This window comes from Macaca mulatta, chromosome 12 (genome assembly GCF_049350105.2).
Source record: "Macaca mulatta isolate MMU2019108-1 chromosome 12, T2T-MMU8v2.0, whole genome shotgun sequence".
Classification (NCBI taxonomy): Eukaryota; Metazoa; Chordata; class Mammalia; order Primates; family Cercopithecidae; genus Macaca; species Macaca mulatta.
Window position 1 is genome coordinate 102,611,374 of NC_133417.1, and position 13,314 is coordinate 102,624,687.

The 13,314-nt window shown below is 40.3% G+C and overlaps 1 protein-coding gene across 1 annotated transcript; it reads left to right on the plus strand.

The window, feature by feature from the left end:
• The first annotated feature begins 9,847 nt into the window (after positions 1–9,847).
• Positions 9,848–12,861, plus strand: MARS2 (methionyl-tRNA synthetase 2, mitochondrial). Its single transcript, XM_001086799.5, has one exon. The coding sequence runs from the start codon at positions 9,891–9,893 to the stop codon at positions 11,670–11,672; it is 1,782 nt and encodes a 593-aa protein (XP_001086799.4). The 5' UTR covers positions 9,848–9,890; the 3' UTR covers positions 11,673–12,861.
• The last annotated feature ends 453 nt before the right edge of the window (positions 12,862–13,314 follow it).

The following is a 13,314-nucleotide window of genomic DNA, read 5'->3' on the forward strand; positions in this document are numbered from 1 at the left end:
TAGACAAGACATGGAAGCAATTTAAGTGTCTTTCAGTGGATGAATCGATAAAGAAAATGTGTAAGTGTGCTCACACACACACGCGAATACTATTCAGTCATAAAAAAGAATGAAATCCTGTTATTTGTGGCAACACATAAGAATCTGGAGGACATTATGTTAAGTGAAATAAGCCAGACACAGAAAGACAAATACCATATGAGCTCGCTCATATGTGGAATCCAGCGTAGCTGATCTTATAGAAGAGTGGAACAGAGGTTACTAGAGGTTGAGAAGGGTAGAAGGAAGTGGGGGTGATAAGGAGAGATTAGTTAAAAGATACAAAATTTCAGCTAGATAGGAGGAATAAGTTCCAGTATTCTATAGCACTGTAGTGTTACTTTAGTTAACAATGACATATTATATATATTTTTCAAGTAACTGGAAGAGAAGACACTGAATGTTCCCAACACAAATAAATGATAAATGTTTGGGATGACGTATGCTAAATACTCTGATCTTATCACTATAAATTATATGTATTGAAACATGACTATGTACCTCATAATTATGTACAGTTGTGCCAATTTAAAAAATAAATCTAAAAAATGCAGAGAGAAAAAGTATGTAAAGAACTCCTGCAAATAAGTAAAGAAAAAGACAAGCCAATAGAAAAACAGGCACAAAATATAAATAGGCATGTCACAGGCAAAGTAACATATATGGTTCAAGTATATATGAGGAGATGCGCAACTTCAATTGTATTTGGAGAAATGTAAATCCAAACCATAGTAAGGTAACATTTTAAAAAGTTATGGCAAAGTATAAATAATACTGTATAAAACTTACCACCTTGAGCATTTTGAAGTGTACAATTCAATGGCATTAAGTGCATTCACAATGTTGTACAATGAACGCCACCATCTAGCTCCAGAACTTTTCATCATCCCAAGAAGAAACCCCATTACCAATTAAGCATTCACTCTCCATTCCAATTTTCCCAGAGCCCCTGGGAACCACTTACCCACTTCCCATCTCTATACATTTGCCTGTTCTGGATATTTCATATAATGGAATCATACAGTATGTGGCTTTTTGTGTCTGGGTTCTTTTTTATTGTTTTTTATTTTATTTTATTTTTTATTTTTGGCTGAGACTCACTCTGTGGCCCAGGTTGGAGTGCAGTGGTGCGATCTCAGTTCGCTGAACCTCTGCCTCCCAGGTTCAAGCAATTCTCGTGCCTCTGCCTCCTGAGTAGCTGGGACTACAGGCAGGAGCCACCATGCTCAGCTAATTTTTTTCGTATTTTTAGTAGAGATGGGGTTTCGCCACGTTGGCCAGGCTGGTCTCGAACTCCTGGCTGCAAGTGATCCACCTGCCTTAGCTTCTCAAAGTGCTGGGATTACAGGGTTTGTCATAGATAGCTTTTATTACTTTGCGGTATGCTGATTTTGCTGAGGGTTTTAATCATAAAGCAACGCTGGATTTTGTCAAATGCTTTTTATGCATTTATTAAGATGATCATGTGATGTTTGTTTTTAATTCCATTTATGTGATGTATCACATTTATTGACTTGCATATGTTAAACCATTCCTGCATCCCTGGTATGAAACCCACTTGATCATGGTGGATTATCTTTTTGATATTCGGCTAGCTAGTGTTGGATTTGGTTAGCTAGTATTTGTTGGATTTGGTTAGCTAGTATTTTGTTGAGGATTTTTGCGTCTATGTACTTCAAGGATATTGGTCGGTAATGTTCTATTCTTTTGTTATGTCCTTTCCTGGTTTTGGTGTTCGGGTGATACTGGCTTCACAGAACTATTTAGGGAGAATTCCCTCTTTATCTTTTGGAATAGTTTAAGTAAGGTTGGTATATTCTTTTTGAATGCCTGAGAGAATTCAGCTGTGAATCCATCTGCTCTTGGACATTTTTTTTTTGTTGGCAATTTTAAAAATTACTATTTCAATCTTGCTACTTGTTATTGGTCTGTTCAGTTTCTATTTCTTCCTAGTTTAATCTAGGAGGGTTGTATATTTCCAGGAGTTTGTCTGTCTCCTCTAGATTTTCTAGTTTGTGTGTGTAAAGGTGTTCATAGTAGCCTTGAGTGATCTTTTGTATTTCTGTGGTATCAGTTGTAATATCTCCTGTTTCATTTCTAATTAAGCTTATTATTATCTTTCTTTTCTTGGTTAACTTTGCTGATGGTCTATTAATTTTTTTTATCTTTTCCAAGAACCAACTTTTTGCTTCATTTATCTTTTGTATTGTTTTATGGTTTCAATTTCATTTGGTTCTGCTCTGATCTTTGTTGTTTCTTTTCTTCTGCTGGGTTTGAGTTTGGTTTGTTCTTGTTTTTCTAGTTTCTTGAAGTGTGACCTTAGATTATTTGTGCTCTTCTGTTTTTTTGATGTAGGCATTTAATGCTATGAACTTTCCTCCTACCACTTTTACTGTATCCCAGAGGCTTTGATAAGTTGTGTCCCTATTACCATTCAGTGAATTTCCAGTTTTATTCCACTGTGGTCTGAGAGGGTACTTGATATAATTTCAATTTTTAAAAATTTATTGATATTTGTTTTGTGGCCTATCATATGGTCTATCTTGGAGAATGTTCTATGTGCTGATGAAAAGAGTGTATATTCTGCAGTTGTTGGGTAGAATGTTCTATAAATATCTGATAAGTGCATTTGTTCTAGGGTACAGCTTAAGTCCATTGTTTCTTTGTTGATTTTCTGTCTTGATGACCTGTATAGTGCTGTTAGTGGAGTACTGAAATCCCCACTATTATTGTGTTGCCATCTATTCATTTTGTATGTCTAGTAATAATTGTTTTATAAATTTGGGACCTCCCATGTTAGGTACATATATATTTAGGATTGTGATATTTTCCTGTTGGACTGATTTTTTAAATCATTATATAACGTCCTTCTTTATCTTTTTAAACTGTTGCTGCTTTAAAATTTGTTTTGTCTGATATAAGAATAACTACTCCTACTCACTTTTGGTTTCCCTTTACATGGAATATCTTTTTCCACTACTTTCTCTTAGATGTTTGTGAGTCCTCATGCATTAGGTGAGTATCTTGAAGACAGTAGACACTTGTTTGGTGGATTTTTATCCATTCTGCCATTCTGCAAATTTTTTTAAACTTGAAATGTTATCGAGACCATCCTGGCTAACATGGTGAAACCCCGTCTCTAGTAAAAAAACCAAAACAAAACAAAAAACTAGCCGGGTGAGGTGGCAGGTGCCTGTAGTCCCAGCTACTCGGGAGGCTGAGGCAGGAGAATGGCGTAAACCTGGGAGGCGGAGCTTGCAGTGAGCTGTGATCCGGCCACTGCACTCTAGCCTGGGCAACAGAGCGAGACTCCGTCTCAAAAAAAAAAAAATAACAAAAACTTGAAATGTTATTATTTATGTATTGGCATATACTAGATTATTTAAAGCTGTTAAAAATTATTTAAAATAGTTTAAAAAAGTTAATATACTTTAAGTTCTAGGGTACATGTGCACAACGTGCAGGTTTTTTACATATGTATACATGTGCCATGTTGGTGTGCTGCACCCATTAACTTGTCATTTACATTAGGTATGTCTCCTAATGCTATCCCTTCCCCCTTCCCCCACACCATGACAGGCCCCGGTGTGTGATGTTCCCTGCTCTGTGTCCAAGTGTTCTCCTTGTTCAATTCTCACCTATGAGTGAGAACATGCGGTGTTTGGTTTTCTGTCCTTACGATAGTTTGCTCAGAATGATGGTTTCCAGCTTCATCCATGTCCCTACAAAGGACATGAACTCATCCTTTTTTATGGCTGCATAGTATTCCATGGTGTATATGTGCCCCATTTTCTTAATCCAGTCTATCGTTGATGAACATTTGGGTTGGTTCCAAGTCTTTGCTATTGTGAATAGTGCCACAATAAACATATGTGTGCATGTGTCTTTATAGCAGCATGATTTATAATCCTTTGGGTATATACCCAGTAATGGATGGCTGGGTCAAATGGTATTTCTAGTTCTAGATCCTTGAGCCATTCTGTAAATTTTAAGTAGCGTGTTTAGGCCATTTACATTCAACGTTAGTACTGAGATGTGCGGTGCTGTTTTATTCATAGTGCTAGTTGTTGCCTACATACCTAGTTTTTTGTTTTCCATTGTGTTATTGGTTTATAGGCCCTGTGAGATTTATGCTTTAAGAAGTTTCTATTTTGGTGTATTTCAAAGTTGTGTTTCAAGATTTAGAACTCCTTTTAGCAATTCTTGTAGTGCTGACTTGGTAGTGGTGAATTCTCTTGGCATTTTTTTTTTTTTTTTTTTTTTTTGCTAAAAAATACTTTATTTTTCCTTCATTTATGAAGCTTTGTTTTGCTAGATACAAAATGCTTGGCTGGTAATTATTTTGTTTCAGGAGGCTAAAGACAAACCCGGTCCCTTCTGGCTTGTAAGGTTTCTGCTGAAAAACCTGTCGTTAATCTCATAGGGTTTCCTTTATAGCTTACCTGATGCTTTTGCCTCATAGCTCTTAACATTCTTTCTTTTGTCTTGACTTTAGATAACCTGATGACTATGTGCCTGGGTGATGATCTTTTTGTGATGAATTTCCCAGATGTTCTTAGAGTTTCTTGTATTTGGATGTCTAGATCTCTAGTGAGGTCAGGGAAGTTTTCCTTGACTATTCCCTCAAATATGTTTTCCAAACTCTTATATTTCTCTTCTTCTTCAGGAGCACCAATTATTCTTAGCTTTGGCTGCTTAACATAGTCCCAACTTTCTTGGAGGTCTTGTTCTTTTTTTTTTTAGAGACGGAGTCTCGCTCTGTCACCTAGGCTGGAGTGCAGTGCCCGATCTCGGCTCACCACAACCTCCTCCTCCCTGGTTCAAGCAATTCCCCTGCCTCATCTTTCTGAGTAGCTGGGATTACAGGTGCACGCCACCACACCCGGCTAATTTTTTTGTATTTTTGGTAGAGACGGGGTTTCACCATATTGGCCAGACTGGCCTCGAACTCCTGACCTCAGGCAATCTGCCTGCCTCGGCCTCCCAAAGTGCTGAGTAATCCCAGCTGTGTCAGGCCTGTTCATTTTTTTTAAAATTATTTTTTCTTTGTCCTTGTCTGATTGGGTTAATTCAAAAGCGTTGTCTTTGAGCTCTGAAGTTCTTCTTCTACTTGTTTGATTCTATTGTTGAAACTTTCAAGTGCATTTTGTATTTCTCTAAATGTGTCTTTCATTTTCAGATGTTGTGATAGTTTTTCTTTATGATATCTATTTCTCTGGAGCATTTTTCATCCACACTCTGTATTGTTTTTTAAATTTTCTTTCTCTAGTATGTTTTCGAGTAGCTTAATAATCATCCTTCTGAATTTTTAATCTGGCAATTCAGAGATTTCCTCTTGGTTTGGATCCATTGCTGGGAGCTAGTGTGGTCTTTTGGGGGTGTTATAGAAACTTGTTTTGTCATAACACCAGAATTACTTTTCTGATTCTTGCTCATTTGGGTAGACTATTTCAGTGGAACAATCTGAAACTCAATCTGAAACTCAAGGGCTGCTGCTCAGATTCTTTTGTCCCATGGTGTATCCCTTGATGTAGTGCACTCCCCCTTTCCCTAAAGATGGGGGTCTGGTGAGCCATACTGCAGACTGATTGTTATTGCTTTTCTGGTTCTAGGCATCCAGTGGTGCTACTAGGCTCTAGGCTGGTGCTGCGGAATGTCTGTGAAGAGTCCTGTGATGCAATTCATCTTTAGGTCTCCCAGTTGTGGATACCAGCACCTGTTCTGGTAGAGATGGTAGGGGAGTGACATAGACTCTGTGAGTCCTTGGTTGTAGATATGTTTAGTGTGCCTGCTTTCTCAAATGCTGGTTATGCCAGCAGTGAAGCTGTCACCTGAACAGATTCAGAACCACTGGTTAGCCAGGATGTTGCAGGCAGTGGAATTAGCTGTTGTTTTCTCCTTCCTTGGAACAGGGTTGTTCTGCCATGAGTTGCTGTAATGTCCTGAGTTGGTTGACCTCTAGCCGGGAGTTGGTGTTTTGAGACAGCACCAGAGTTTTTCACCTGTCTTGTGGGAATTTGTAGTGGCCTGCCAGTTATTTTAAAGGATCTGTGATTTGTTTTGGTTTTCCTGATATGCTCCTGAAGTGGTTGCTGGAGCAAAAGTTCATGGTGTGAATCTCCCCAAACTGTTCTGTTCATCCAAGTGGGAGCTGCACATCAGCCCTGTCTCCTGACCACCATCTTCCCTCTCCCACTTTATTCTTTTTTATTGCTGAGTAATAGTCCATCGTATAGATATATCACATTTGTTTATCCGTTCATCAGATGATGGACATGTGGGCTATTTCCACCTTTTGTCTATTGTGAATACTGTTGTTATAAATAAACACTAGTGAGATGATACTTTACACCTATCTGACAACAATTAACACAGACAATACCAAGTATTGGAGAGATCTATTCAAGGGTATATTGCTGAGCAGAGTGTAAATTTGTTTAACCATTGGAAAATAACTTGGCATTATTTTGAAAAATGGAACACTCATACTCTCTATGATCCAGCAATTTCATTCCCATGTATATATCCAACAGAAACGTTAGCATATAGGCACGAGGAGACATATACAACAGTGTTAATAGTAGTATTGTTTCTAAGAGCCAAAACTTGAATCACTGAAGTGTATATCAATGGCCATTTCTTTTAAGGCATTCTGCTCTAAAGGGAAGGAAAGAAATGGTGCAGTAATGGAGGTTGAGTTTTTTTTTTTTTTTTTTTTTTTTTTTTTTTTAATGGGAGGAAAAATAGCACACTTGTATGCTGAGGCACTACTTCAATGGAAAAGGAAAAAAAAATAGCAAGAATTTCTGAATAACCTGGTTTCTCAGACACTTAGCTTCAATTTATCTGCCTGTTCTGGAGGGTGCTGTATATACCTTTCAGTTTCAGGTTTTACCTATGTTCACTTGCCATTTTTAAAAAAACTTGTATTAGGTTCAGGGTACATGTGCCTGTTTGTTACATAGGTAAATTGTGTGTCATGGCAGTTTGGTGTACAGATTATTTCTCCACCCAGGTAAAAAGCATAGTACCTGATAGGCGGTTTTTCAGTCCTCACTCTCCTTTCTTCCTCCACCCTCAAGTAGGCCCCAGAGTCTGCTGTTTCCTTCTTTGTGTCCATATGTACTCAATGTTTTGCTCCTACTTATAAGTGAGAACATATGATATTTGGTTTTCTGTTCCTGTGTGGTTAACTTAGGATAATGGCGTCCAGCTCCACCCACGTTGCTGTAAAGGACATGATCTTGTTCTTTTTTATGGTTGCATAGTATTCCATGGTGTATATGTACCACCTTTTCTTTATTTAGTCTACTGTTGATGGGCATTTAGGGAAGATTCCGTGTCTTTGCTATTGTGAACAGTGCTGCAATAAACATGGGAGTGGAATTTTTTTTTTTTTTTTTTTTTTTTACAGTAGAATGATTTATACTCCTTTGGATATATACTCAATAATGGGATTGCCGAGTCAAATCATAATTATGCTTTGTGTTCTTTGAGAAATCACCAAACTGCTTTCTATAATGGCTGAAGTAATTTACATTCCCACCAGCAGTGTATATATGTTCCTTTTCTCTGCAAACTTGCCAGCATCTGTTGTTTCTTGACTTTTTAATAATATTCATTCTGCCTGGTGTGAGATGGTATCGCAGTGTGGTTTTGATTTGCATTTCTGTAATGATGATGTTAAGCATTTTTTATATACGTGTTGGCCACATGTATATATTCTTTTGAGAAGTATCTATTTATGTCCTTTGCCGTTTTGATGAGGTGGTTTTCTGCTTATCGATTTGTTTAAATTCCTTATAGATTCTGGGTATTAGAGCTTTCTTGGATTCATAGTTTGAAAATATTTTCTCCCATTCTGTAGATTGTCTGCTTACTCCATTGATAGTTTATTTTGCAATGTGGAAACTCTTTAGTTTAATTAGGTCCCATTTGTCAATTTTTGTTTTTGTTGCAATTGCTGTTGGCATCCTCAAAAGCAATTGCATAGGACCTTCTGCCAGGTCCTATGTCCAGAATGGTATTTCCTAGGTTGCCTTCCAAGGTTTTTAGTTTTAGGTTTTACATTTAAGTATTTAATCCATTTTGAGTTGATTTTTGTATATGGTATAGGAAAGGGGTCCTGTTTCATTTTCTGTATATGGCTAGCTAGTTATCCAAGCACCATTTATTGAATAGGGAGTCTTTTGCCCATTGCTTATTTTTATCAACTTTGTTGAAGACCAGATGGTTGTAGGTCATTCTTAAACTGCTGGATTAAATAAGAGCACATCAACTGAGTGTCCAAAGTTACTTTTTGTATCTCTTATACAGAATTCGATTGGCCCACGTTTCATCATATCACTACAGAAATCAGATCCAAGTTACTATATGTGTTCAAAGGTTATTTTACAGCAAAATGAATGAATTACATGTATTAAGAACATATGAATGCAGTTACATGCAACAACATGGATTAATATAGCAACAAAATGTTGAACAAAAAGGCAAGTTGAAGACTACATGTAGTATTAGATCCTTTTTAGAATATTTAAATAAAAATAAGAAAAATTAAACAATGTTACTTAGACATACTATGGATGTGATAACACGAATGTGCAGGAACAAAATTCAGAACAATGACCACCTCAGGGAGGAGGACAGTACGAGAAGGGAGCACACAGATCTAAATCACTGGTAATTTTCTAGTTCAGTGTTTCTCAAACTTTAATGTGCCTCAGAATCACCTTAATATCTAAATTACTGGGCCCTACCCTCAGAGTTTTCTGATTCAGTAGGTGGGGGATGGGGCCTAAGTATATACATATCGAATGAAGTTCCAGGTGCTGCTAGTTCCAGGTGCTGCTCTGGGGACCACACTCTGAAACCATTTGTTGTTCTTAGAGTGGGTTGTAGGTTCACAGCTGCTCCATTTTATTATTAAATGTATATGCTACTTAAAGGAAAAAAAAAGATAAAAAATGAGAGTGTGTTATGAACCAGGGATTAACATTAATTCAATTCTGGGCTCCTGAGGTTTCCTTCCCTAAAAAAAATTCTAGGGTTCCATTACTAAAAGCAAACTTGAGAAACACTATTTTAGAAGAACTTAAAGACCATTAAAAAAATTAACTATTTTTGAGAAATAAATTAGAAAATTATTCTTTATGTGAACAGTGACAGCATATTGCACTCCACTTTCCTGGATCTCAATAAACTTTGGCAAGAACTTGGCAGATCACAAATCTATTTTTGTTGATTCAACAAAAACTGTTTAAAGACTTCTCTTCCATTCTCAGTTCTTATCCTTCTCTCAAGTGCTGTAGGTAATGATTTTTCATCTTTTTTCTCTCTCCCTCCCTTCCAGATTGATTTAGGCTCTGAGATAAAATTTAGATGACGTTTGTGATATTGACTGGGCATGTGCAGAGCCATATACTCTGTCTTGCAGTATGCCATCCACGGACCGGTTTTAGGCAAACGGCTGAATAAAAACTCTTGCCTACAAGCAGCTGAGCCTAGAGGGGGAAACATTCATAAATATAAAATTACAATCCAAAGCAGGAAACACAACATGTTATGCAAAGGCAAAGAGGTTCGTCTTCTTTCATAGCCTCTCCTAAACCCGGCGACTCTGAGCTATTTTTCTGGCAAGCCGCAGTCCGTTGGGGCCCTTCGGCGCCGCGGCTTTGGGCCTGCGGAGGGCGCAGGCGCGGGTGGGGCGGGGCGGGGAGGGCGTTGAAGGCCCGCGCTCGGGGCCGAGTTTCACTGGTTTTCCGGTCGGAAGCTGCGGCGCGACCCGGCTGCGCATGCGCCTCTCACACGTGCTGTCAGAACACCGCCTCCTCCGCTTGCGGCCGGTTTGCACCATGCTGGGAAAGTCTGTCCTCCGGCTGCTAGGACGCACGGGGGCTAGTAGGCTCTCTCTCCTGGAGGACTTCGGCCCACGCTACTACAGTTCGGGCTCCCTCAGTGCCCGCGATGATGCTCGTGATGCGCGCGCCTACTTCACTACACCCATTTTCTACGTCAACGCGGCGCCGCACATCGGGCACCTGTACTCGGCACTACTGGCGGACGCCCTAAGCCGCCACCGTCGCCTCCGAGGTCCCAGCACGGCCGCCACGCGATTCTCTACTGGTACCGACGAGCACGGGCTCAAGATTCAGCAGGCAGCAGCTACTGCGGGCCTGGCCCCGACCGAGCTATGCGACCGAGTCTCCAAGCATTTCCAGCAGCTTTTCCAGGAAGCCGGTATCTCCTGCACTGATTTCATCCGCACCACGGAGGCCCGGCACCGGGTGGCTGTGCAGCACTTCTGGGGGGTGCTTAAGTCCCGCGGTCTGCTCTACAAGGGCGTCTATGAAGGTTGGTATTGCGCCTCCGACGAGTGCTTCCTGCCTGAGGCCAAGGTCACCCGGCAGCTGGGCCCATTGGGGGATTCATTTCCTGTATCTCTTGAGAGCGGGCATCCAGTCTCCTGGACCAAGGAAGAAAACTACATTTTCAGGCTTTCCCAGTTCCGGGAGCCACTCCAGCGGTGGCTGCGGGGCAACCCTCAGGCGATAACCCCTGAACCATTTCATCACGTAGTTCTTCAGTGGCTGGACGAGGAGCTGCCCGACCTGTCCGTGTCTCGCAGAAGTAGCCACTTGCACTGGGGCATTCCGGTGCCCGGGGATGATTCGCAGACCATCTATGTATGGCTGGATGCCCTGGTCAACTACCTCACTGTAATTGGCTACCCAAATGCTGAGTTCAAATCTTGGTGGCCGGCCACCTCTCATATCATAGGTAAGGACATTCTCAAATTCCATGCCATCTATTGGCCTGCCTTCCTCTTAGGGGCCGGCATGAGCCCGCCACAGCGCATCTATGTCCATTCCCACTGGACAGTCTGTGGCCAAAAGATGTCCAAGAGCTTGGGCAACGTGGTGGATCCTAGGACTTGCCTTAACCGCTATACTGTGGATGGCTTCCGCTACTTTCTCCTGCGGCAGGGCGTCCCCAACTGGGACTGTGACTACTATGATGAAAAGGTGGTTAAGTTGCTGAACTCCGAGTTGGCAGATGCCTTGGGAGGTCTCTTGAACCGATGCACTGCCAAAAGAATAAATCCTTCTGAGACCTACCCAGCCTTCTGCACTACCTGCTTCCCCAGTGAGCCAGGGTTGGTGGGGCCATCAGTTCGTGCTCAGGCAGAGGATTATGCTCTGGTGAGCTCAGTGGCCACTTTGCCAAAGCAGGTAGCAGACCACTATGATAACTTTCAGATATATAAGGCTCTAGAGGCTGTGTCCAGCTGTGTCCGGCAAACTAATGGTTTTGTCCAAAGGCATGCACCATGGAAGCTGAACTGGGAGAGCCCAGTGGATGCTCCCTGGCTGGGTACTGTGCTTCATGTGGCCTTGGAATGTTTGCGAGTCTTTGGGACTTTGCTGCAGCCTGTCACCCCAAGCCTAGCTGACAAGCTGCTGTCCAGGCTGGGGGTTTCTGCCTCAGAGAGGAATCTTGGAGAGCTCTATTTCTTGCCTCGATTCTATGGACATCCATGCCCTTTTGAAGGGAGGAGGCTGGGACCTGAAACTGGGCTTTTGTTTCCAAGACTAGACCCGTCCAGGACTTGGCTGGTGAAAGCCCACCGGACCTAGAAACTCAGTTCTTACCGGCTTGTGGTAAAAAAGCAGATGTGTTATTTTTTTATTTCTCATTTTCAGGGAACTTACACTAGTATTTTCTTAAGTTTGGAATCAAATGAGCACATAAGCTCTGTCCCTGTGAAAAGAGGTTTGTAGGCTTTCAGGTGCCTACTCCTATTCTTCATTTCTCTGTGACCATTGATCATTGTCCTTTGTGCATTGTGTGTCTAAGATATCTTCAGGGGAAAGATGGGTAAGAGACAGTGTTGCTAATGCTGTTCCTTCTTTGTGCCTCCTTCCAAACCACAGTTGTTTGCCCAAGCTACCTCTCATGGCTTGTTTTTCATTGGCCTGGTCTCTGCTTCTCAGGCTAATTAGTGGAGTCACTCCTTTCATTGAGGGTCAGGGTTGGAGGCCCCTTACAGGGGCTTTTACAGGGGGATCCTACCTTGTTACACATGTTGGGTTTCCTGATAAAAAGAGAGTATTTTATTAAACCTTTGAACCAGTGTCCTAGACCAGATGATTTTTGCCCATGTGCATCCCCATTTAAATCCCTACAACTAAGGCTCCCAGCTTTAATAGTCCAGCAGTTGGGTTGTGTAACATCACACTTCAACCAGTAGATGGCTCTAGTTTCACACATTTAATTACTAAAGATTGATGTTTCAGAATATTTAGAATAAATTCGTTTTCTGCTTTCTAGTTTTGCAGATCTTTACATTTTTATTGCTTTTCTTAAAATAAGGGATAGCTTTGCAACCACTATTGTTTTAATGGAAAGCAAAAAACCCCCCAAACATCAGAATCCTTGTTCTTTTTCAGACTACTGAAAAATGACATTTACTCTGTTAAATGTTTAATAAATGAATAAGTAAATGTATCAAGTTGTTTATATAATAAATTATAAAACTCGAGGCATTTGGTATGTTAAAAAATTTTAAGATTTAATATGATTTAAAAATTTGTAAATAGTTCCAAAGGGCAATGTTTTCTTTAAATTTCTTATAGTCTTAATTTTGTTATCCATGTACATAATTTACCTCATGATTTCTTTTGACCAATCAGGATCTATAACACAATATAGAAATTGTGTAATAATTATTATAAATGTTAATACACTTAACTTTCAAGTAATTTTAACTGATTATTTCTTTTGCTCTTTTAAGTTATTAAAGTTTAAAAGTTTGTAAGTACCTTATTCAGATCTGTTCTGTTGCATTCGTTGAAGGTGATGGTGAAAGGAGGAACTGACCAATGCTTCAGGAATCTCAAACTGGATTTAGGAATCTCTCTAAGGCTCCATCAGAGAACATCACAGAGAAGATGTTAGCAATTTATACAGTGACTCCAACATAGTAAGCCAGAGTTATGTCTCATAGGTGATTAGACAGCTGGGCCAAAGTTCAAAAGGAGAACTTGCCTTGGAATACATTCTAAGTATGGTGGCAAGTAGAGAGGGCCCACAGTGAAGTAAACTATTGTACTGGTAGTTCCCCTGGATTTATTCTAGGTGCCACCATTCAGTTCCAGTTTCCATTTATTAATCAGCAAAATGAGGAATTTTTTGTTGGTGGAATGTTGTTTAGAAGAGAATGCTTGAAGGCTTTCTAAAGGTGGAAGGACTGTTTCCACAAATGTTCCTTGAGACCCT

Coding starts and splice junctions, on each gene's coding strand:
- MARS2 (XM_001086799.5), top strand. CDS start 9,891: ATGCTGGGAAAGTCTGTCCTCCGGCTGCTAGGACGCACGGGGGCTAGT.